This window comes from Ovis canadensis, chromosome 2 (assembly GCF_042477335.2).
Source record: "Ovis canadensis isolate MfBH-ARS-UI-01 breed Bighorn chromosome 2, ARS-UI_OviCan_v2, whole genome shotgun sequence".
NCBI classification, from domain to species: Eukaryota; Metazoa; Chordata; class Mammalia; order Artiodactyla; family Bovidae; genus Ovis; species Ovis canadensis.
Window position 1 is genome coordinate 105606130 of NC_091246.1, and position 25987 is coordinate 105632116.

A 25987-nucleotide genomic window follows, 5' to 3' on the forward strand; every position below is an offset into this window, starting at 1 on the left:
GTCACGTTGTTCTCCATAGCAGCTGCACTAGTTTCTATTTCCAGCAACAGTGCGGGAGGGTTTCCTTTTCTCCACGTCTTCCTCATCGTTTATAGGTGATGGCCATCCTGATAGGTAAGAGGTAATATCTCACTGTAGTTTGGATTTGTATTTCACTGATAACTAGTGATGTTGAGTATCTTTTCATGTGTTGGTTGGCCATCTGTATGTCTTCTTTGGAGAAAGAGCTATTTAGGTCTTGTGCCCATTTTTTGATTTTTGTTGTTGTTGTTGTTGTTGTTTGTTTTTTATATTGAGCTGCATTTGCAAATATTTTCTCCTACTCTGAGGGCTGTCTTTTCATCTTGTTCATGGTTTCCTTTGCTGTGCAAAAACTTCCAAGTTTCACTAGGTGCCGCTTGTTTACTTTTGTTTTTACTTTCATTACTGTAAGAGATGAATCCAAAGAGATACTGCTGCAGATTATGTCAGAGAGTGTTGTGCCTGTATCTTCCTTGAAGAGTTTTATAGTGTCTGGCCTTACTTGAAGGTCTTTGATCCATTTTGAGTTTATTTTTGGGAATGGTATTAGGTAGTGTTCTAATTTCATTCTTTTCACATAGCTGTCCAGTTTTCCCAGCACCACTCTTTAAGAGGCTGTTTTTTCTCCATTGTATGTTCTTGCCTCCTTTGTCGTACATCAGGTGACCAGATGCACATAGGTTTATCTCTGGGCTTTCTGTCCCTGGAGTCCCACTGGTTTATGTTTCTGGTTTTGTGCCCGGACCGTATCCTGTTGATTACTGTAACTTTGCAGTGTAGACTGATGTCAGGAAGCCTGATTCCTCCAGCTCCATGTTTCTTTCTCAAGATTGCTTTGGCTGTTCAGGGTCTTTTGTCTTTCCATACAAATTGTGAAACTTTTTGTAGTTCTGTGAAAAATGCTATTGGTAATTTGATAGGAATTGCAATGAATCTTTAGATTGCTTTGGGTAGTACAGTCATTTTAAAAATATTGATTCTTGAAGTCTAGGAGCATGGTATATATCTCTCCGTTTGTATCATCTTTGATTTCTTTCATTAATATCTTATAGTTTTCTGCATATGGGTGTTTTGCCTCCTTAGGTAGGTTATTCCTAGGTATTTTATTATTTTTGTTGCAATGTTAAATGGGATTCTTTCCTTAATTTCTCTTTCTGATCTTTTATTGTTAGTGTATAGGAATGCAAGAGCTTTTTGTGCATTAATTTTATATCCTGCAACTTGACTAAATTCATTGCTTAGCTCTAGTAGTTTTCTGGTGGCCTCTGTAGGGTTTTCTATGTATAGTGTCATGTCTTCTGCAAACAGTGACAGTTTACTTGTTCTTTTCCAGTTTTTATTCCTTTATTTTTCTTCTCTGATTGCTGTGGCTGGGACTTCCAAGACTATGTTGAAAACAGTGGCGAGAGTGGACACTCTCGTCTTGCTCCTGATCTCAGAGGAGGTGCCTTCAGTGTGCACCACTGAGGATAATATCTGTTGTGGGTTTGTCATATAGGCCTTTATCATGTTTACGTAGGTCTCTCTATGCCCACTTTCTGAAGAGTTTTGTTTTTTTTTTTAATCATAAATGGGTGTTGAATTTTGTTGAAAGACTTTTCTGCATCTGTTGGGACGACCATGTGGTTTTTATTCTTCTGTTCACATTGTTTGACTGGCATATATTGAAGAATCCTTGCATCCCTAGGATAAATCCCACTTAATCATGGTGTATAATCCTTTTAATGTGTTGTTGGGTTTGGTTTGCTAGTATTTTGTTGAAGATTTTTGCATCTCTGTTCATCAGTGATTTTGGTCTGTAATTTTTTTCTTTTCGTCTGGTTTTGGTATCAGATGGCCTTGTAGAATGAATCTGGGAGTGTTCCTCCCTCTGCAGTGTTTTAGAAGAGATGCATTTAGAATATAAAGAGACAGACTGAAAATAAATGGGTGGAGAAAACTTGCCATGAAAATAATGAGTATAAAAAAGAAGTTGCTTTATTAATTTCAGACTAAAATGAAAAACTTCAAGACACAGAATATGATGAAATGAAGAGATCATTCCATAATGATAAAATTGATCAGGACAATATAATGATATATATTTTTATAGTCTAACCTGATGAAAATAAAGGAAGTTCTGTGGTCGTAGTAGATTGTTTAAACTGCCTTCTCAGCAAGTAACAGAACAACTGGACTAATCAAAGCAACAAAATGAGCAGAAAGAGAGTCTGAACAGCACCATCTGATGTTCACTGAGTACTGCTCCCGACTTCTGCAGAATAAATGGTGTGCAGGAGCACATGGCATCATCCGAGAGAGAACATACGCTGGGCTGCTAAATGAATTTCAGAGGCTTGAAACCATACAGAATAGAATCTCTGACCACAGAGGAATTATATTAGAGTTCAGTTAGTCCTGGTGGCTCAGATGATAAAAGAGTCTGCCTGCAATGCAGGAGACCCGGGTTCGATCCTGGGTTGGGAAGATCTCCTGGAGAAGGGAATGGCAACCCACTTCAGTATTCTTGCCTGGAGAAGTCCGTGGACTGAGAAACCTGGCGAGCTACAGTCCATGGGGCCACAGAGTCGGACACAACTGAGTGACTAGCACACAAGGTATTGAGGAATACCCAGAGTATTTCTAGATTAAAGGAAATGCTTGTAAATAGTCTGTAAATCCGAATGGAAATTAGGAAATATTTTCAGCTGAATGATAATATCAAAATTTGTAGACTACAGCTAAAGCAGTGTTTAGAGAGACACGATGTTAAAGCACTTATGTGAAATAGGAAAAAAGGTCCAATAAATTCGCCAACTTAAGCTCCAGCTTAAGAAACTAGGGGAAGAAATGAGCAAAGAATGAAAAAATAAAAAAAATAAGAGCAGAAATCAATAAAATAACTAGAACTAGTAAGTTTAGCAAGATCGCTTGGTATAAGTGTTCAGAAACAAATTAGTGACACGACTGAGCGACTCGGCACTGCACAGCACAACCTTGAAGCGAGTAGAGTGCTTGGTAAGGGAATTAGGAAAAGGGCAGGATCTGTACACTGAGAAATACAAAACATTGCTGAGAGAAGTTAAAGGATATCTAAATAAATGGAGATATATGTTCATGGACTGGGAGACCATATGGTTAATAGTGGACGGAGTTATGTGAGGGACCCAGCAGTGAACACATTAGGCTTTGTGGGGCATGCCGTCTTTGTTGCAGTTACTCCACTCTGTTGTATCATGAAAACATAATACATCAGTGAGTGAGTGGTGCTGTGTTCCAAAGGTGTTTTATAGGAACACCTGAATTATTGTGTTTCATCTTACTGTATTTCCTAGATACCGCATTTTGTTCACAGATTGAATGCTTGTGGCAATCCTGTGTCGAGCAAGTATTTAAGTGCCATTTTTTTCCAACAGCTTTTGGTCACTTCATATCGCTCTTGTGTTTTGGTAATTCTCAGTATTTTGAATCCTTCACTAGCAGAAAGATTACGACTCACTAAAGGCTCAGATGATGGTTAGCATTTTTTAACAATAAAATACTTAAAATTAAGATAGGTACTTTTTAAATTTTAAAGACATAATGCTGTTGCAAACATAATAAACTATAGTATAGTGTAAACATAACTTGTACAGGCATTGGGAAGGCAAAAAATGTGTGACTCGCTTTAGGGAACTATTCATTTCATTGCAGTGGTCTTCCAGGCGAGCACTGTCTTCAAGGTATGCCTGCATTTACAAAACAAGTAGGGGACTGGATTTGGGTTGTGGAGTGTAGTTTGCTAATTCTCTCCAAGCTGGTTTATTGATTCAGTGCAGCTTCCTGTCAAAATTCCAGTAGGTGTCTTTGTGGAAATTGTCAAAATTATCCTGAAATTTTTATGAAACTGCAGAGTTACTAGAATGGCCACAACAGCTTTGGGGAAAAAGAAATCTAAACGATTTACAAAACTTACTCTCAGGCTGCAGTCATCAAGAAAATGTGATATATTGCATAAGGATAAAAATAGTGATACACGGAACAGAACAGAAGGTTAGAAAAGAACTCTTGCCTCTGCAATCAGTTTTTGCCAAAGGTGCTTAGACAATTCTCTAGATAAAGGATAGTTTTTTCAACTAATGGCATTGGAACAATTGGATGTAAAAAAGATAGATCTAAACTTTTATTTCACAAAAAATAACTGAAAATATAGACCAAAACATAAGAGCTAAAGGTGTAAAACTTCTTGAAGAAAGTACAGGAGAAAATCTTTATGACCCCTGACTAGGCAAAGATTTCTTAGGTATAACACTAAAAGTGAATGAAAGCAGATGGTGATTCCTACTATTGGGTGTGGATGGAGAGGTATAGACTGTAAAAATATACTAGGAATTGTTGCAAAAGATGACTGAAATGTTTATCTTGATTGTGGTGGTGTTTTATGGGAGGGTACAGCCGTCAAGAGTCATAAAATCGTGTCCTCTAAATGGATCTAGTTTATTTTTCATATAAAATAGTAAAATCTCAGTAAAGTTGACTTAAAAGAAGAGAAAAGAATAACTTGATGTAAAGGTTAAGTAGCTGATTGGAGATGACTAGAAATGAGAATCCAGTGGTCTGGAATATAGATGCTCAAACAGGACAGAGAAGGAGGGTGGAAGAACTGATAGGGAAGACAGGTGCGTGCAGGGGTGGTAAGAGAAGAAGGCTCGGTGTTTAGTGCATGGAGATTCGAGAAGGTAGTAGAGAAGTCGTAAGAAAGGCAGCACTGGAATAGGTGGTAGTGGAGATTGTCATCTTCCAAATCAGAAAGTCACAGAGCCTTAGACTAAGGTGTCCCAGCAAATACCACATGGGATAATGAAAAGGAAGTCTTAGACATACAGATTTCTGCTATCGAACAGTAAGGCAAAGAGGTATCACAAAATTAACCAAAGAGAAAAAGACAAATCACATATATGGTAAGACAGAATTAGAAGAGAAAAAACAGTTTGAATAAATTAAGCATTTGTTCATGATAAAAGCTCTTAGCAGAGTTGAATTTGAATCTAATAAAGGGTAACTACAAAAGTAAAAACATACAAAAAGCAAATCTTTCATTATTCCCTGTAAGTTCAAGAGTGAGACAAAGATTTGCTCACCATCATACACCTAGCTGAGGAAGTCAGGAAGGGAAAATAAAAGGTATAAGGATTGAAATGAAGAAACAAATTGCTATTAGTTGTTGATTATATGTTTCTGTACATAGGAAACTGAAAGAATCTTGAAACTGTATGCATTTCTCTACACCAGACACAAATTTGAAGACATACAACTAAAATGCATTAAAAAATAAGGTTCCTAGGAAAAGATATGCAGGATGTTTATTGAGAGAATTTTATAACTTTATTGAAAAAAATTAAGATTTAAAAGTGGAAGGATACTATGCCTATAGACAAGGAATTTAGATATTATAAAGATGTCATTGTTTCCAAATCAGTCTATATAGTCAGTGCCATCTTACTAAAATCCCAGTGGGATTTTACATGGAATTTGATAGGAAGTTACATTAAAGGGGCAAAGGATCAAGGGAAACCAAGAGTCTCTTGAAGAACAAGAAGGAGGGAAGAGGATATAGGAGACTTGGCCTACTAAATGCCAAGCTTATTCTAAAAGCCGGCGACTCACTGCAGGTGGACCAGTGGGACGGATGCAGGCCCCACCATGTGTGGAAAGTTACTAGGAGGTTTGACACAAGTGGTATTGCAGGTCAGTGAAGAACCACGGCGTTCTCTAGAGCAGGAAACCAGTAAGGAATGCCTAACAGTAAAAACACTCAAAATCAATAAAAATCTACGAGTTGAAAATGGTTCCTCTGGGGAAGGAGAATTAGATGATAGATTAGCAGAATACTTTCTTAGTATTAAGCAGTTATTGCTTTAAGAATGCTGCTAACAGGCTTTCCTCATTTTTTCTCCTTTTTTAAATAACAGAAATGATTTGATGGAGGTAGTGGCATTATTCTGTTCTGGTTAAGTATTATCTGGAGTTGCAGTCTTCTTACTGCTATACTTTAAGAGTACCATTAATAAAGTAAATGGTACCCAGATAAGAATGAATGAGAATAATTAATATATTTAATTTGGATAATAGAAAACTAAAGGAGAATCAGCTATCTTTCATATATTCCATAGGCTGCTGTGTGAAATAGGGGACTTGTACTGAAATCATGGTTAAAAAATAAAATACAGGAAGTTACTGAGCAATAAATTTTCTTCAATATGAAGAAGAACTTTCCAGAAACTAGGGATATTTCTTTTTTTTGAAAAATTATTGACTCTCTTAGAAAGTATCTTTTAAATTAATAATGTGCATAAGTTTGAACAGTGAAAACATTTAATTAAAAATGTTACTGCATCTTCTAAAAGGTTTTTTCAAATACATTTACAGTATATCAAGGGGCTTCCTCAGTGGCTCAGCGGTAAAGAAGCCACCTGCAGTGCGGGAGACATAGAAGACTCAAGTTCAATCCCAGGGTTGGAAAGAGCCCCTGGAGTAGGAAGTCCCCACTCTTGACAGGTTCCTCTCTTCCATGGACAGAGGAGGTTGGCGGGCAGTAGTCCATAGGGTTGCAGAGAGTCAGACACAACCGAGCAGGACCACAAGCACAGTGTATTAGACACGCTTTGGCTTATCCTCCTGATACTACGGCCCGTGGCCAGTATGTTAGGCTAACTCTGACTTACAGGAAAATATCAAAACTTTCATGCAAAAAGCTTTTTACAGTCTTTAAATGGCTTTCATTTTTAATGTTAGAAATAAGTTGTCATTTGATCATTTTATATTGTGTACTTTTGATCCTTAGCTTGCTGAGTTTGAAATTATTTCACTGACTCATAAGTATAATCTTTCTTAGTAGTAAGCTGTTATTGCTTGAAGAATGATGTTAACAGTCTTTCCTCATTTTTCCTCCTCTGTTAAACAGCAGAAATGAGCAAGGGATTTGATGTAGATAGTAGCACTATTCTGCTCTGGTCAAGCATTATCTGGAGTTGCTGCTATAGTTGCTGTAGTTCCTGTTGCTATACTTTAAGGGTACCATTGGTACCCAGACAAGAATGAATGAGATGATGTTCATGAATATAATTAATATATTTAATCTGGATAATAGAAAACTAAAGGAGAATCAGCTATCTTTCATATATTCCATTGGCTGTCTTGTGGAATAGGGAAATCATGGTTAAAAAAAAAAATAGAGGAAGTTACAGAGCACTAAACGTTGCTCAACATGAGGAAGAGCTTTTTAGGAGCTAGCGATACTCAGCCCTGTAAGAAGCTGGCTCTGAAGAATGGAGCCCGTGTTTTCTGAAAGTGTTTCAGGAAGGGCTAGGTGTCCTCCTGTTAAACTCCTGTGAGATGGTGTCTTCACTGTATGAAAATGAATCTCTAAGCTCCTTTAACAGAAGTTTTCAGATTATTTTGTGAGATTGAGGTACCTGCTTAGCTTTAAAGTATTTTGTGTCTTTCAGATCAGTGAATGGAGGTTAAGCTATGTCAATAAGGAGTTTGCTGTGTGCCCCTCTTACCCGCCAGCTGTCATAGTCCCCAAAGCCGTCGACGACGAGGCACTTCGGAAGGTAGCCACATTCCGCCATGGAGGCCGCTTCCCAGTTCTCAGCTATTATCATAAAAAGAATGGAATGGTAAGTGAACAGTAAATACTGCTCCGTGGTCAACTGGAAGATTTGGTTTGAGGTTCTTAGAACTGTTCACCTTTTCTGTGTACCTGTTCACTGAAGTGAGTAGTCTCTCCTGCCAGGAATTTTACTTCTGTTTAAACTTTCGGGAATCAGGAGTAGAATGTTTTCTGTGATCAGGATATGACTTTGAATTCTTTCCATAATGCTGCTTAGCCTTAGAAAAGCCCAGGAACGCTTATCTTCAGGACTCAGGACAAAGGGAACTAATGTTATCTGATACTGAAAATGACTGGTAGCAACTAAAGTTCTCTGACTGGAATAATGGTCTGACACGTTTTTTCCACACCCCTGGCTGTGCCTTGCGGCACGTGGGGTCTCCATTCTCCCAGCCAGGGATTGAACCTGCACCCTGTGCAGTGGACGCTCGGAGTGCTAGCCACTGGACTACCGGGGAGGCCCTATGGTGCTTGATTCTTCTCACCAGACTGCAAACATTTTTATTTTCCAAAGGGAGACGAGTGACACATTATCATTAGTCACAACTTAAGTAAATACAGGCGTCGACCATTGAACAGGCAGGTGTTCATTGTGTATTTGTTTCCTAAATATTTTCTGAATTCATTTTTCTCCTCATGTTTTCTCTCAGTCAGTAAACTCTGCTTCTCATTTTGCATCCAGTAGTAAATTAGTGAATAAGTTATAGCTGTTTTCCTTTTTCCTCTGAATTGTGATATTTAGGATAAAGAGATTTTTTTTTTAACTAGGTCACCTATCTTGTTTGCTGAGCAGTATTTTTCTTCAACTAGGGTTCACCATAAAGCATTTTAACAACTCAGAATACATTATTGTTCAGTTACATGGTGAATGCAGTCAGAGAGTCTGCCATTCTGGACAACCCTCCTTAAGTTAAATTTCAAAGTAGTTAAGATAACAGTATATATTATGGGATGAGACTAAAATAATTCCAGACCAGTCACCAGGGAAGAGATCAGTATAATAGATGTTGCTTTTTGAGAAAAGTATCAAATAAGTAAGATCTTATGGAAAAACCCAAAGGAGCTTTCTGACCAACCTAGTATATAGTTGTTGGTCTTTGGAGATGACTGGTTAAGTCCTGGAATATTGAAAGAGAGCCACTGGAGAATAAAGAATAGATAACAAGTAGCTTTCAAGACATTGAAAATGATTCCCAAAGCAAGCTTAATAGTGTATAACCTTTTTAATTTTATCACTGGTTCCTTTTCTCTTTACAATTCTTGATAAAAGCTGCCAACCCTAAGTTTACGTAGCTGAAGCAGAAGTTTCCTGGTGTCTAGGCCATTAATATTGTCTTAATTACAGGCCTGGATCTACTGGACGACTAACTCACTGACTAAATGAACTAGAATATTTGATCTTAAAGGGGAGCTATATTATGTGAAAGTATTTTGAGACAGTGGGAAGAAAAATCATGGAAGAATGCCAAGTCTTTCTAAATTCCATATATGTGCGTTAGTATTGGTGTATGGCAAAACCAATACAATATTGTAAAGTAATTAGCCTCCAATTAAAATAAATAAATTAAAAAAAAAGAATGCCAAGTCTTATTTTTGTTTTACTGTTTTTTAACTGTTGTTCATACATAGAAATATTTCTTTGTTTCAGGATCGAATTCATCTCTGAAATGACACACAACTGTTTTTTGAGACATTCTTAATCTAGCTTAATTCATTTCTGTTTTCAGAAACTTTGAAAGCAGCTACTACTAAATTTTAGACTCTGTTATCCTTGCAGGTTGTTATGCGAAGCGGCCAGCCACTCACTGGCACAAATGGGAGGCGCTGCAAAGAGGATGAGAAGCTGATAAATGCCACCCTCAGGGCAGGGAAGCGCGGCTACATCATTGATACTCGGCCTCTGAATGTAGCTCAGCAGGCTAGAGCCAAAGGAGGCGGCTTTGAGCAAGAAGCTCATTATCCCCAGTGGAGGCGGATTCACAAGTCCATTGAGAGGTAAAAGATTCAGGAGACAGTATGGACTCTTATTTGAAGCTAATCAGAGTGGGTGAGCTCTTAGCTGTTGGAAGATCACAAGTTTTCAAAGGAGCCTTCATATTAGCTTGAGTCAAAAATTGGCTGGGTATCTCACCCTTGTGTTCTATGAGATAAGCAGAAAACTCGTGGTAGATGCTCACAAGTGAGTTTTAGTCGAACAGCATTTTTTCCTCTCTTAGCTCTGAAATTTCATCACATGAGATCTCCTCTGCTTTAGATCAGTGGTCACCAAACCTCCTGAAAAGAGATGCTACAGACCAACTACATTTTGCTAAGTCAAAAATACTTAAGACATTAAATTTCCCTCATACCCCCTTAACTTCCACATCTTGTTTCCTCCACCGGTATCATCTCATTTACGCTTGCAGTTAATGGTTTAAAATTGCTTCTGGGAGGGTGAAGGGGTGGGAGTTGGAACTAATAATGCGATCTGAGCTGGCCTTGGGTTCTCTGCTGACAGTATAGGTGTCCAGAGTGAGCCCATGGGAGTAGGGTGCTGACGTCAGGGGCGCTGTCTCTGACCGGTCACAAAGTGCACGGCTCTGACGCTCTCCCCAGTCAGATAATTTTAAATATTAGTTTCATAATCCTAAACCCTGTAAATTATTACATAGCAAGGTAAATATTTTTAGAGTATTTTGAGCTGCTCTTGCTCTTGGATATATGGGAGGCTGAGTTTTTTATTTGGTTTCTTCCTTCATTGTTCTGTTTTCTGTTATCTTTTTTTCTTCTTATCTACTTTTTCTTATTTCTCAAAGGTATCACATTCTTCAGGAGAGCTTAATCAAACTCGTGGAATCTTGTAATGACCAAACACAAAACATGGACCGATGGCTCAGTAAATTGGAGGCCTCCAACTGGCTGACTCACATCAAAGAGATTCTGACAACTGCCTGCCTGGCTGCGCAGTGTCTTGACAGGTAAGTATTAGGGTTCTGGTGTGGGGAGCTCCTGCCAACTAGGCTTGCTTCCGTCCAGACCTGTGTTTATGTATCGGGTTACCATGTGTGTCTGTTCTGTGACTTACGTTCATTGTTGTTTAGCTGCTAAAGTCATGTCCAATCCTTTGCAACCCCATGGACTGGAGCGTGCCAGAGTCCTCTGTTCGTGGGATTTCCCAGGCAAGAATACTGGGGTGGGTTGCCATTTCCTTCTCCAGGGGATCTTCCCAACCCAAGGATTGAACCTGCATCTCCTGCCTTGGCAGGCAGATTCTTTACCACTGAACCACCAGGGAAGTCCATCGTATGTTCACGTTATTTTATAAGATAGTCAGTGCCATTCAGTATCTGTGACATTTATGTGACGAGTCTGGCATTTAATTGTTCATGTACATACACATGACATCCATGACACAGATTTTTTAAGTACTCAAGGACCTATTTTTTTCTATACAAATCCTTAAGTTGTGAATCTAACAGTTTCTATTTTCTTAAACTGAAAAATAATGGAAAGAAGTTTCAGAGAGCTCTTGCCCTGTGAAATTTGGGACTTACCATGCTTTCATATTTTCCCCAAGGGAAGCTCTCTTCATGTACCTTATTTGGATCTGAACCTACCAGACAGAGCAGAATGCAAAAGGCTTTCAACTGTTACTCTCAAGAACTGTTTATTATTAGCAGTCAGTTGACAGTGCTGGGAGTGTCCCATTAGTTCTCTGGATTTTCCTTACAGGGAAGGAGCATCCATACTGGTCCATGGAACAGAAGGAACTGATTCCACACTTCAGGTTACCTCCCTGGCCCAGATCATCTTGGAACCAAGAAGCAGGACCATCCGCGGCTTTGAGGCCTTAATAGAAAGAGAGTGGCTGCAGGTGAGAAAAGCTGTTCTGTGCACACAGGAGCTACTTGTAACTGATGTTTGATCCTGGTTTGTGGGAATGGAGACATGAAACTGATGGATTCAGACGTTCACTTTTCTGGGGAACAGCTCCTCTGTCTTCCTCTTAGTAAATGTCTGGGATCTTTACTGCCTCTCCATTTTTGTCTCCCTCTTTGCTCGTATTGTTCGTTTGGCACTTTATTCCCCTAACAAACGCTTGTTAGTTGTCTGTTGTCGCCTACAGGGAAACACAAAGAGTGTAAAGCATGGTCTTGTCTCACAGAGCCTAGTCTGTTTAGAGGTAAAAGACACAAACCAGCGTGTGAGGAGGAGTGGGGACTTGTAAGCAGGAAGCGTGTGCTTCAGCGCTTCCTGTCTTCTCACCTGGCCCCATCCTGCCTTCTCCCCCAGCCAGGCGGAAGCCCTTCTCACCCTGTGAGACCCAGCTCACTGTCGCTTCATGGAGTCTTCGGGACCCTAACTTCCTCCACAGATAAAGTTCATCCCTTCTTGTCACGCTTTGTTTCCCGAACTAGACCCAAGTACAGTGACGTCTTTGAGTTCAGAGAGCCTTGCCAAGTGCAGCTTTCACTCCTTGGACACAGCACAGTGCTGGCCTATGAGATGCTGAAGGGCAGCTAAAATAAAGGTCTCGTAAAATAGATGGAAATCCTCCAAGCTAGAGATTAATTCAGATGTTTGTGCACTGTGTCACTCAGTATACAGCTGTGATTGAAAGCAAATGTTTAGATGTAACTTGGAAGGAGCATTCTCTCTCTTCTAGCCCTTCCAGTTACAATCCATGTTTATTATGTGGTAATGCTGTTGTGTTTACCACATCCACCCACCCTGACAGCGGTCCTTTAAGTCAGACCATCCTAAGTATTTGGTGATCTTCCACAGCTACATTCCTTGTGAGCATAGCAGACAAATGCGCGTGATTTCTGTGTGTGCTCCTCCGTGTCCGACTCTTTGTGACCCCATGGACTGAGGCCACTTGCCAGGCTTCTCTGTCTACGGGATTTCCCAGGAAAGAATATTGGAGTGGGTTGCCATTAAAGATCCAAAGATAAAACAAGTCTGTGAAATACCTAGAAGGATGTGACTGCGGGGATAATATCAGTACTCAGGTTCTGGGTAGGCCAGAGAGCCAAATGATTTGAAAATTCCCTTTGGGCAGTAGATGGCAGACTCTTCAGTTCTTTTGTTGAGAAGAGGGAAACTAAGGAGAGCCTTGTCTCTAATGTAAAAGTATTCTTACAGATGTCTTCATGACAGTAACTTCTTTTCATATGTTCAGTTCAGTTCAGTCACTCAGTCGTGTCTGACTCTTTGTGACCCCATGGACTTGCAGTATGCCAGGCCTCCCTATCCATCGCCAACTGCCAGAGTTTACTCAAACTCATGTCCATTGAGTCAGTGATGCCATCCAATCATCTCATCCTCTGTTGGCCCCTTCTCCTCCTGCCTTCAATCTTTCCCAGCATCAGGGTCTTTTCAAATGAGCCAGTTCTTCACATCAGGTGGCCAAAATATTGCAGTTTCAGCTTCAGCATCAGTCTTCCCAATGAATATTTAGGATTGATTTCCTTTAGGATGGATTGGTTGGATCTCCTTGCAGTGCAAGGGACTCTCAAGGGTCTTCTCCAAGACCACAGTTCAGAAGCATCAATTCTTCGATGTACGTGACTACTGAGAAAACCATAGCTTTGACTAGATGGACCTTTGTTGGCAAAGTAATGTCTCTGCTTTTTGTCATGCTGTCTAGGTTGGTCATAACTTTTCTTCCAAGGAGCAAGCATCTTTTAATTTCATGGCTGCAGTCACCATCTGCAGTAATTTTGGAGCCCCCCAAAATAAAGTCACGGTTTCCACTGTTTCCCCATCTATTTGCCATGAAGTGATGGGACCAGATGCCGTGATCTTAATTTTCTGAAGACGACTTAATATCAGGAGTGACCTGATGAAATCTGTCTGTGAGAAACCCGTATTTATCTTTATGGAGTGGTGAGGTTTATGGAGCTTACTGCAGGCTACAGCACTCTGGCTGGATAGAAGGGGAGAGCTGGCCTTTGTTTTGTACCTGCAGAACTTAACGTTCTTTGACTTTGCTCCAGATTTCACCAACCTAGTAAGATTTATATTATGTTTATTATTACAGAAGTCCATTGTTCTATTTGATATTCCAAGAACAACCACAGCTCTTATGGCTAACTGTGTAGCCTTGTTAAGTTCTGGGATGGCCAAACATTTCGAGTTTTTCCAAACTTTTTGGTCAGCCCGATATTTGGAAATCGTGTCTTTTCCCTTAGTGGAAGGTGGTCTAGCTGTCAACCAAAGCATAGGATGTTCCGTGTAATAGTGTTGTTGCAGCTGTGTGAAACTGTTAATAACATGCCGTAATGTGGCCTCACCGGGATATGACGGCCAGCTCTCCACCTTCCCTCGTAGGCTGGTCACCCGTTCCAGCAGCGCTGCGCACAGTCAGCCTACTGCAACAGCAAGCAGAAGTGGGAGGCGCCTGTGTTTCTTCTCTTCTTGGACTGTGTGTGGCAGATACTTCGTCAGTTCCCTTGTTCTTTCGAATTCAACGAGAATTTCCTCATCATGCTCTTTGAGCATGCCTATGCCTCACAGTTTGGAACATTTCTGGGCAACAATGAAAGTGAAAGGTGGGTACACTGTTCACGTGGGGGCCATTTTCAGTCGTTTTGGTTATTTCCTAAAAGAGACGAGGATTCGCTTCTGCGTTAACATTATCGATATTTAAAAGATGGTGGTGGTCACCGTCAGCATGGCTGAGAGCCCTTCTGTATGAGTCCGGATGCTGCATGCTTATTACGAGCCTGTCACATGCTAGATGGGAGCATATCCTAGATTTTGTTCCGTTAGATTAAAATGAGTCCACACACTGATTAAAAAGCTTGGAGTAAACTAAGCAACCATTAAGATGTTACTTTCCTTTTGTAAGAACATAGTATGTGACACCTGTAAGAAGCTTAAATGTATGATCTGATTCTACCTTCCATGCGGTTTCATAGAGTAAAAAGGTAATATCCAGAGAAGTTAATGATCGTCCAGGGACACCCAGCCATTTGGCCACCAGAAGTATGGCCACAGCACAGGTCTTCCTGCTCCTGTTCTCGAGTGTCTCTCATACCAAGAAACTGTCCTCAGGCCCAGAGTGCAAGTCTCGCTTCATAACCCAGACGCCATCAAGTGTGTAGGTTTAATTAGAAGATTCCTATCAGAATGATCATTAAAAGATGCTCAACTGGTCATCTTCTCATTTGGGTTCAATCTAAGGGCTTCCTCTGCGTGAGAGACAGGATTGGTCTCTTGACTGGTAGCTGGCATCGTGTAGCTGAATAATAAATGTAAACAATTAACAGTCTTCACCAAAGAATGGAATCACTGAGTCTTTACCAGTTTAAAATTCAAGCAATACATTTTCTTTCTTTTTTACTTTAAAGCTGAATTGGAAAATATTTCAATATTAGATTTTCTTATAGATGCTTGTGGGGGAAAATTTAGAACTATTTGCTCTAGAAAATTCTGTCACCATAGTTTTCTCATTGTGTTTTGGTGATAGTTAACTGAAGCCACACGAGTCACCTCATCAGTTTGACTAATTGGTGTGTTTATATTTTATACTGCTCTGTATCCCCAGGGTATTTGCTCTGAGTGTTTTCTTTGATGATAGTATGGAGCTGAGATAGGATTAACTTGTTCAAGTTGAAATGTCTTACTATACTGCTTGTCGCACCACAGGCCAATAAACTGAGACAAGTCGTCAGGGCAAAGACTAGCAACTTTATTAGGAAAGCCAACAGAGCAGGAAGATGGTGTATTAGTGTCCCAAAGAAGTGTCTTGCCTGGGTGTGGATGCTGGGAACTTTTATAAAACAAAGGGTGGGGAGCTAAGGAGGCAAAGTTGGAAAAAGTGACTTGTTTGAAATGTTTCCTGGTTCCAGCCAGATTTGGGAGGGGATGTGTTAACTTCTTTTCTGCAACCATTCACTGGTGAGCCTGGTAAGGATGTTTCCTGGGAGCAAAACGAATATATTTTAGCTGAGCATTCAGACATGGAGGCAGGGTTCCCAGAGGTGGGCCATTATGTATGCTTCAAGCTATAAGCAGCATTCTTTTAGTGATTAACTTGTGGCAAAAGGAATCGAATACAAAAATTAAAGTAAAAGAAACAGATCCAATATGGAGTCAGATTTATTTACTCATTATAGGTCTGTTGAGATTTTCTGTTTCTTCAGTTTAGCTAATTGTTGACAGTTAAAAATGCTGACAAATATTTCAATTTGACAGCATTTTGTTCCCCTGCTAAAAAATCTTGTGTTCTGCCTTCCAATGTACAGAGAAAAGGAATGGTCCTAATAGAAGCAGCATTTAATAGTGGTTGTCATACATTAATTGGTTTAACAGCAGTTTTCTTTCTTGATCAGATGTAAGTTGAAGCTGCAGCAGAAAACGATGTCTCTGTGGTCCTGGGTCAACCGGCCCAGTGAACTGAGTAAGTTCACCAACCCTCTCTTTGAAGCCAACAACCTTGTCATCTGGCCCTCTGTTGCTCCACAGAGTCTTCAGCTGTGGGAGGGTAAGTCATGCATCCTTTGCAAACCCTTTATTGATAGTCCAGGATGTTCTCTTGACTGCCTGTGGGTACAAGCGTAAATGGATACTGCTGTTTATATCAGATATTTTCTCAAGATAAGAAGGTACATTACTTCTTTTTATTGTGATAAAAACACAAAATTTACCAACATAATACTTAATTGTACACAGAGATGGTCAAGTATATCACGTTGTTGTGAAACAGGTCTCCAGAACTTTTCTTCGTGTAACTTGACGACTCTACCCATTGAACAGCAGCTTCTCAGAGTTCCTGTCCAGCCCCAGACAACCACCACTCTGCTTACTCCTGCTACCTCATCTAAGTGGATCCATACAGTATTTGTCCTTTTGTGACTGCGTTATTTCACTGAACGTAATTATTGTGCTCAAGGCTTATCCATGTAGTAGCGTGTGATGGGATTTCCTTTTTAAGGCTGAGTAATTTTTCATTGTGTGTATACATTTGGCTTATTCACTCATATGTCAAAGGACACCTGGGTTGCCTCTACCTTTTGGCCCACAGGCATGCCAATATCTCCTCAGGACCCTGCTTTTGATGCTGGAATTGCTGGATCATACAGTAATTCTATGTTCAATGTCTTGAAGAACAGCCATACTGTTTTCCGTAACACTCGTACCATTTTACAACCCCATCAGCAGTGGACGAGGGTTACAGTTTCTTCACATCTTCATCGATACTTATTTCCTGTTTCTCCCCCCATCTTTGATAGGTCATCCTAATGGGGGTGAGGGAAAGTACATTACTTTCTGTGTAAGGAAGTGATGGATAGTTGGGACAGGAATAAACTGTAAGCTCTGAGGAGATGCTTTCTGTTCTCTCTATCAGCTAGTCTTCAGGACAGAGTCTTCTGTTAAATGCTGTTGAAGGGTTAATGAGCTAGTCCATTTTAGTAAGATTCCATAAAATGTACAGAATGTCATCCATCAAGGTGGTGATGCAGATGTCTTGTTTAAGTGGAATAATCCCGACCTGATTTTCATGTCTAAAGAAGAGTTTTTACCTGCCTTGCTTTCAGATTCTGAAGTTTTATCTCCTTAAATACTCCATGCAGTCAGTTCAGTCGCTCAGTAGTGTCTGACTCATTGCAACCCCATGGACTGCAGCATGCCAGGCTTCCCTGTCCATCACCAACTCCTGGAGCTTGCTCAAACTCATGTGCATTGAGTTGGTGATGCCATCCAACCATCTCATCCAACTCTGTTGCCCCTTCTCCTCCTGCCTTCAATCTTTTCCAGCATCAGTCTTTTCCGATGAGTCAGTTCTTCACATACCTTAAATACTAAAGCATGCTTTTTAAAAAATTACCAAAAACCTATCTAAAATATATTATCTATTTGTTACACAAAGGGTATAACATACCATTTAATTTCTTTTTAATCAATTTGAAGGTGGTTTTGGAGAAGGCAATGGCACCCCCACTCTAGTACTCTTGCCTGGAAAATCCCATGGACGGAGGAGCCTGGTAGGCTGCAGTCCACCGGGTCTCGAAGAGTCGGACACGACTGAGCGGCTTCACTTTCACTTTCCACTTTCATGCATTGGAGAAGGAAATGGCAACCCACTCCAGTGTTCTTGCCTGGAGAATCCCAGGGATGGGGGAGCCTGGTGGGCTGCCATCTCTGGGGTTGCACAGAGTCGGACACGACTGAAGCGACTTAGCAGCAGCAGCAAGTACACTTTCAGTCATCTTTATGTTAAACAAGGGCATACACACAGGAATGGCAGCTGTTTGGTAAACTCAAGTACCGTCCACAGCCGTTATTTTACTGTGTTCTCCTGTGTGAGACTCCCAAGGGCAAGTCTTTTGTGGAAACTGTCTGCCCACTTTATGTGTGAGGGGGCTCGGGTTGCCTTCCTCTCTGGGGTTGACACGGAGCCTGTCTCTGTCACCTCCCCGGCTGTCAGCTCTCCTGGCTTGTTCTGCATGGGATATCTGCCATTAGCTGCCTCCTTCCCGCTCAGCCTATGCTTCTAATCTTACTGGTCAAGGTGTCCCATGTTTGGCCCTGTGGGAAAGTGGCCTCCACCTTAGAGCCTCCCGGGGCTCTGAGCCTCCACTCACCGTTTCTCCTTACTCGTGTAGTCAGTCACAGGTGCAGGAGGAGTGACCGCTTAAATGAGAGACAGCAGCTCTACTTCTTGTTCAGGAACTCTGAGACAGTTCACCTAAAAGCCACTGTCATGTTTAATAACAGAAATGAGAAGCTAGTTATTTGGGAGGAAACGCAAACTTGAGAGCCAGATGTCTCCTGAAGGACAGTTTAACTGGTTTTTACAAAACCTCATTGAAAGTTCAGGGATTCAGTGATAAAAGAAGATTTCTTATATGGATGTGCCTCTGCTGCCCCATTAAGGACAAGGTTTCCCTGTATGTTTAGTGCCTCCTCAGCTTAGAACTGGATGAAGTGCTAAGTTGGATAAAACTGTTCTCATGGTAAGTACATGGATTGTAGAACACCACCACTGTGGCCTTAAATGTCTCTCTGCTGTTTATATCTGCACCGAAGTTAACCATTAACAGTAAGTAACTCCTGTATTGAACAGGATTTTAAAAATACATGCAATAGAAAAGTCAACAAGGTCGGCCTTTAGTCTCTGTTTCTATCTCCCTTCTTTGATAAGAATGTAAGTAGTATCCGGACACATACAGAGGGACTCTCTAGGATGCCTGGCAGTTTGGTTTATGGAAAGTGTTCTGATAACTCATAAAATCTTTGTGAACGTACCAGCTACTGGTAAGTTAGTTGCCACTGGTGCATGCATGCTGCAGTCTGGAAGTATTTGTACCTCCTGACTTGAATATGTTTGAGCCATCACTTTGAGCTGGTATCAATAACATATATGTATGTACAGGAGAAAATGTCTTTTTATCCATAATAAAAGGATAATTAATGTTATCTGGGGGAAAAAGCAGTTGCCTACAGAACTGGAAGACGGTCTGTTAAGAAACAGAGGGAGAGAGAGAGAGTGCTGAAGTTCCCGCTCTTTAAACAATATGTGTGGCCCTGCTTTTGCTCTAACTGCCACTTTCCCTCTGAAAACGATTGCACACCTGTAGGAGGTCTTACAGGTCTGGGTAAAGTTCTGTGACTGTTTAAAAAAAGAATCTCTGTATTGTGAAACTGTGGCGTTCATGGCACTGTGAATGACTAGCTTGTGTTCCTGAATATGACCAGAACTGCATTTTGATCTATTTCATAATGTTATGGGATTTTTTTGAATAACAGGCACGTACATGGTGACTTCTTGTACACTATTCAACTGTACTCTTTCAGTACCTCAGACAGCTGTACATTTTAGAGTATAATAAAACACAGATGTGAACTGTGAAAAAATAAGAGGGTTGTAAGACATGGGATTATGTATTAACCACAGCAAGTATAATGCTAACCCATGGTGTGCATCTTTTTCCCTCTGTTCTTCTTTCGTGGATTCAATAGGTATTTTTTTACGCTGGAACAGATCCTCCAAGTATTTGGATGAAGCATATGAAGAAATGGTTAACATCATAGAATACAACAAGGAATTGCAAGCGAAAGTAAATCTCCTTAGGAGGCAGTTGGCAGAACTGGAGACTGAGGATGGGGTGCAGGAGAGCCCCTGAACCCTACCCACCGCAGCCCTTGCAGGACCGTGCAGAGTGGTAGCCCACCTCTGTTTCCTCTGCCCCCAGTTCACCGTCACACGTTCGGCCTTGAACGTAAGGCTTTAGAAGTGAGAACCTTCTAATGTAATGGATTCCTCAATACTTTATGAATGAAACTTACTATAATTACTCATGTTACACGTGGCCTGTTGGGGCTCTTCACTTTGGGAGCAGGAAGGAGGTGCTAGTCATTTTATGTGAAACAGGTGACCTATATATTTTATGCCATTTGTGTTATACACCATTTCATTGTAAGCTTTTCTCTGCATCTACTTTGTAAACAGTGCTCCAGACCAGTCAAGGATATGACTATTCTCTTTTAGAGAATATTTGTTAGTTTAAAAAAGGATCAGACTTTTGAAGCACTCCAAATATAGAAATATTTTTCAAACCTGAAATTGCTGGTAAACCAAGACTTTTGTGTTTAACATGCTATTTCCAATATCTCTGCCACATAAAATAGCCCTTCTTCTTTTAAAACAGTTTTGGACTGACAAGAGCTGAATTCGTATCCTCGTTCTGGTTTGTCAAGAAAACAAAAGCTGAATATTTATTCAAGGTAAATTATTTTTACAAGGGCAACAGCTAAAGTTCTCTGGTATTTACATTAAGAAGAACTAAGTTTATTTTAACCACAGACACTAAAAGTATGTGCAATTTAGAAATAAAGGAGAAATTTGTTACTGATAAGGTGTCAGTAGTGTCCAACTGGTTCTTCAGGGTTTTGGTCATACATTTTAAATGTGTCAAATGCTGGATGTAACATTAAACCATCATTTAAAATAGATGTTCATTTGTTACAATTAAGCTACAAATACGGTTACCTTAAACCAGAGATGCACTGCCCTTGTCTGAAGTTCTTACTGCACTGGTTTATGTACAGAAGTGTGCTTGATTGTTTTCTTTTTAAATATTCTAAGTTTACTAATACTAAGGTTAAGATTTTCTTACTCCCTTGAGCCTTTTGAAAATTTATCTCGACTCTGCTGGTTTGTCCATTAGGCAAATATAATTTAAGTGGGAGTTTATGAACATGATGCAGGTATGCTTTAAACTTCAGAAGCCAATTTGAAATGTTTTCAGTGTTACAGAAGCAGTGACGACTTTATGCCATAGGCTGGTTTTTGCCTGTGACTCTGAACAGTTCGTGATTAGGTGCTTCCCATGTACATTTCTACTTTGTGGCACTGCTCGTTTTAACAAATGCTTTGAATTGTAGTTTTCCCTTAAAAGGACAGCTGAAGGGTAATCTTTAATATCATTTCAATCCCATCTATATATAACCATTTCATTGTAAAACACACCAAAACTGAACCCAGCTTTAGAGTTATGTTTCAAATTAAAATTTTAGTTCTTCAAAATCAACTCTAACAAAATCTATGGCCACATTAAGAAGCTGCAGAAAGCAGCAAATACTTTCTATCTCCAAAAGAGTTGCCAAGACGTCTTTTCCCCCGTTTCCTCAGACTGGGAGCAAAAGGCTAGACAACTAATCTACAGTTGGAGCTTTCTTTTTGGTAAATTTGTCTTTCTTCTCTAAGCTCAGTTTTACTCCTGGCCTGTTTTCTTGATTATAGTTAAGAATCTTGGGGCATAGAAAGAAAGGCTAATGAGGGAAGGAACAAAGATGTACTTTCTTGCTATAGGTATTTGTGTGCTGTGTGAATGTCTCAATTTTTTTAAAAAGGAAACACTAGCTTTTTTAATGGATCCTCAAAATTGAAGAAGGAGCCTTTTTCTTCTCAGTTAACTGACCCCTAAGGAAAACGAGAGAATTTTTAGTCATTTTTTTTTTTTTAAAGAAGCCACTCTCAGTAGTAATGTTGGTTGGCGTTGGCCATGAGGTTTCTGTGGGTGGAAACATTAGAGGGTGTTTTTTTTTTTTTAGGCTTGGTCATGGAGAACCTGTATGCCATCAGCGTATACCTGTCTTCCTGATGAACATTTCACATGTGAGCCAGAGTATGATGATAACATAGTGTTTCCATTTCTTTTTCTTTCTCTTACTGAGACAGCAACCATAAGCAGTTTGGACAAGTTTGTGTTTTAGTGTTAATTTATAATTAGGGATTGTCCAAACTATAGTTCTGTTTACAGGGAGTAAAAGCAAACTTTTGTATCAATGCACTTTCAAAGGGGTCATCTATTAATGTAAATACTAAGGTTTTCCCAAACTTGAGAATTCTGACAAAGACAAGTGTTTTATCAATATAATTTTGAAGAGGGTTTTTAGTAATACTATTAAATTACTCATCCCTTGGATGAAAAGAATAATTACAGTGGCTATATTAATAAGATACTTACTGAAGGTTAAGTTTGGAGAACTGTCTTTGATAAAGGCGGCTTTAAAAACTTTCATAATGAAGAGAATAGTGGCTCAATTAGTGAGATGCAGACTGCCCCATACAGGCGTTAAGTGACGTATAATCAAGTTCATGTGCATTGTGGAGCTTCCATATTTATTCATTGTGAAGGCTGGTTTCCATTTCTGGAGTGCAAAACAGTAAGCCCCCCACAAAGAATATTTTAATACAAAGGACTGCTGCAGTACAGGGATCTTTAGATTTAAATTCACAATTTTTTTTTAATAAGAAACAGTTTGGTTATATCAAAATGCTGAAACTTTTTGGGTGGTTTAAGACTTGTCAGTAATTGTTTCCATTTTTTTGTTTTGATTTTATTAAATGGGAAGAAAATAAGCAGAAATTATAAAACCTGATAGAAATAAGATAATTTTATAGCTTGTTTTAAACCTAAGAAAAATTAGGCCTTTGAAGCAAGATTTTAAAGTGATTTTGGGGACAACTTTGGAAGACAATAATCATTTAAGATACATACATACTTTCGTATGTATCTTATTTTAAAACTTTTCTTTGAACTCCACAGCCTGATTTTGTAGAGGTGATAGACAAGTCACTGCTTTTCATTTTAAAGGATGAAATTAAGTGAGATATTAGTCTTTGACTTAGTCCTTCTTAAGTTAAAGAAGAAAAACAATCCGTATCGTGGAAAAGATCTGACCAGTAATTGTCACTCAAAGTGAAAAACAAGAGGAATATTGTGCTGCGTTACCAAGAAAACCGCTTAAAGGCGTAGCTCTTGTAGTTCTCTGGGTTCAAGAGTAGCTGCTTTAGTGGTCAGTCCTAGCTAGGGCATCAGGTCCACTTTCTATCAGACCTTCACCTGAGACACAGTTTTGGTACCTACCCATGTCCAGGTTTTATGAATTAAAACGACACACGTCTATTACAAGCACCCTTTATCAGAGAGGTATTTCCTGGACCAAAACAAATGGGCAATATTTGGAATAGTTAATCCTCTATTCTGGAAGCTTTGAAATTTTCCAGAGAATGAAGTCATTCAGTCCATCTGATCCAGGTTATCCTATACCTCAAGACAACACAGATGAGTCATTTCTTATTCTTAAACATGACGCAGACTCCACCCACCCACCCCCGCCCCCAGAGCATGTACACTAAGCTATTATAAGTAGTATTCTTGTGTAATTCACCATCTCAACAAAAAACTGTAAAAGACTGGTTGCTGCACTCATATTTACGCTCAGGTCATAGGGAAGGGTTATTTTCCAATTTTGGGTTTCTGAAATAAAAACGACTTCTGTTTCCACTCAGTCCTGACAGTCTACCATCCACAGCAGTTTCTTCCTTTCTACTAGAAGCCCAGGAGACCTTCTGAAACTCCGAGCTGGGTTTTAGAAGGTCTGAACTTGTTATCTAAGTCCCCTCAAAAAAGAAAAGAAAGGAAAACTAATGTCCTACAATTGAACCACAGTGCAGAACTGTCGTCTGTGTTTAATTAATGAAAGATAACAGGAGGTCCGCTACATGGTCCTGGAAAATGGTTCCTGATGAGAGCTCACGGTCGTGTAGAGCAGTTCTCTTTAACCATCTGTGAGTATACATATTGTAAAAAGGTGTGTAACACTGCCTGTGTCTGTCAGCCCAAGACGTTTGCTTCAGTTTTCCAAATGCACATATTTTTAGAGAGGTGGATTATTCTAGACAAATACTCCTCGCGTTCTCTTGTGTAGAATCCTTATAGATATATTATTACCATCTACACTGAAAATCTTGTACTTGCACAAGTTACTTAAAAAAATAATAACAGTATGTATTTCTTCAATAACCAGGTACTTGAAGTTTACTCTTGATATATTTGAATGTGACTGTTGGATTTAAGTGCACTATTACTCATGTCTTACACAATAAAAATTGCACTGTATGGAAAACGTATCTATAATGTGTGCTTTGCAAAAACCTCCGAGTGCTGTGATGTACAGGTTTCTACATGGGGAACCTGTCTGCGTCGAGGAGAAAATGACGAACTTTCGTTAAGTCTGTGTAACATTTTAGTATAATCTGTGATGGTCCTTTAAGTGGTAAGTTCACTTATGTCCTGGAATCATTTCTCTTGAATTGGCTGCTCTGTCAAGCTTGGTTTACTGAATCAAAAAAGAGTCTTGTTGAACATGGTACAGTTATTTTTAGTCTATAAGATTTGTGTGTTAAGATCCTCCTCTGCCGAAGAGGACTGTTGCACAAATGCTAGTGTTAAATATCTATAGACAGTGGTAATAAAATTTGAATACATTCAAAGGCTGACTTTTTCCCCGAATATTTATAAAGGTTTTTGCAGTGTCTTAATTAAAATTGCTATATACATGGGAGCTCAGATGGTAAAGAATCTGCCTGAAATATGGGAGACCTGGGTTCGATTCCTGGGTCAGGAACATCACCTGGAGAAGGGAATGGCAACCCACTCCAGTATTCTTGCCTGGAGAATCCCAAAGACAGAGGAACCTGATGGCCTACAGTCCATGAGGTCGCAAAGAGTTGGTCACTAACTGGAGCAACTAACACTTGACAGTTCATATATTTTTGGACTTAGTTTTGAAAAAATTCACATCAGTAGAAAAGCTGCAAATAGTGCAGTGATCTCCCACATACTGTTCACCCAGGTGGAATACTTTATAAGTCAACATAGGCTTGAACACCCTTGAGTGTGTGTGTGTGAGAGAGTGTGTACCATCACTGTTGTTTTGGTGAAACATCTGCAGGTATGTGTAGACATCATGACCTTTCCACCTAAACTTCACAGGTATCTCCTAAGAAGTAGGCGTAGATATTGAAAATATATTTATTCAGTATGTAGTGAAAAGAAATTCCATGAAAGGCACTCAGTTATGGTGAATTATTAGAGACATGCAAAATGAAAATTACACATATCACCTCACACCAGTCAAAATAGTGATTATAAAAAAGGCTGCTGCTGCTGCTAAGTCGCATCAGTCGTGTCCGACTCTGTGTGACCCCATAGACGTCAGCCCACCAGGCTCCCCCCACTCCCTGGGATTCTCCAGGTAAGAACACTGGAGTGGGTTGCCATTTCCTTCTCCAATGCATGAAAGTGAAAAGTGAAAGTAAAGTCGCTCAGTCGTGTCCGATTCTTCGCGACCCCATGGACTGCAGCCCACCAGGCTCCTCCGTCCATGGGAGTTTCCAGGCAAGAGCACTGGGGTGGGTGCCACTGCCTTCTCCATAAAAGGCTACTGACAGTAAATGGTATAGTGGGGAGCTTAGGAAAGGGGACCCTCCTATAATGCTGGTGGGATGTGATTGGTAACAAACACTATAGAGAACATTATGAAGGTATGTCTAAATGGTGAAAACAGAGCTCCCATATGATCAGACAGGCACATTCCTAAGAGAATAAGAGGGGAAAATAAGAATTCAAAAACAAGTCACCCAAGCATGCACTATAGCACTACTGACAATACCCAAACAGAAAAGCAAACCAAATGTCCATCGACAAATGAATGGATAAGGAAGTGACACACTTCCACAATATAAAAGAAAGCAAGAATGCCATTTGTAGTAACCTGTGAATTGGGAAACAATATGGTATACAGCACTAAGTGAGGTAAGTCAGAAAAAGACAAACATCATTTGTATGTGAAACGGAAAAATTGATTCCAATCCACTAATCTATGAAAGTGAAAGAGATGGTTACCAAAGGGGAAGGCAGGATGGGATACATTGGGAGGTTGGGAGTAATGTATCACACTGATATATAACACTGTCAACAAGGAACCAACAGCTATATAGGAAAGCAGGTAACCCTAATACCGTGTAATAACTTATATGTGAAAAGAAGGCAA

The 25987-nt window shown here is 39.9% G+C and overlaps 1 protein-coding gene and 1 long non-coding RNA gene across 2 annotated transcripts in view; one reads left to right on the top strand and one right to left on the bottom strand.

Annotated features, from left to right (window-relative positions):
• Positions 1-24425, top strand: part of MTMR9 (myotubularin related protein 9) — a 63474-nt gene extending 39049 nt beyond the window's left edge. Inside the window, exons 4-10 of the mRNA XM_069576748.1 lie at positions 7488-7661; positions 9432-9649; positions 10450-10611; positions 11366-11507; positions 13967-14187; positions 15973-16124; positions 19604-24425. Of these exons, the coding sequence (XP_069432849.1) occupies positions 7488-7661; positions 9432-9649; positions 10450-10611; positions 11366-11507; positions 13967-14187; positions 15973-16124; positions 19604-19767 (1233 nt within the window). The 3' untranslated portion in view covers positions 19768-24425. The remainder of the gene's footprint in view (positions 1-7487; positions 7662-9431; positions 9650-10449; positions 10612-11365; positions 11508-13966; positions 14188-15972; positions 16125-19603) is intronic.
• Positions 15309-18339, bottom strand: LOC138433682 (uncharacterized). Its single transcript, XR_011254396.1, has 2 exons — positions 18226-18339; positions 15309-16183 (listed from the first exon to the last, which is right to left on the bottom strand). It is a non-coding gene; the product is annotated as an uncharacterized lncRNA (long non-coding RNA).
• Positions 24426-25987: the final 1562 nt, after the last annotated feature.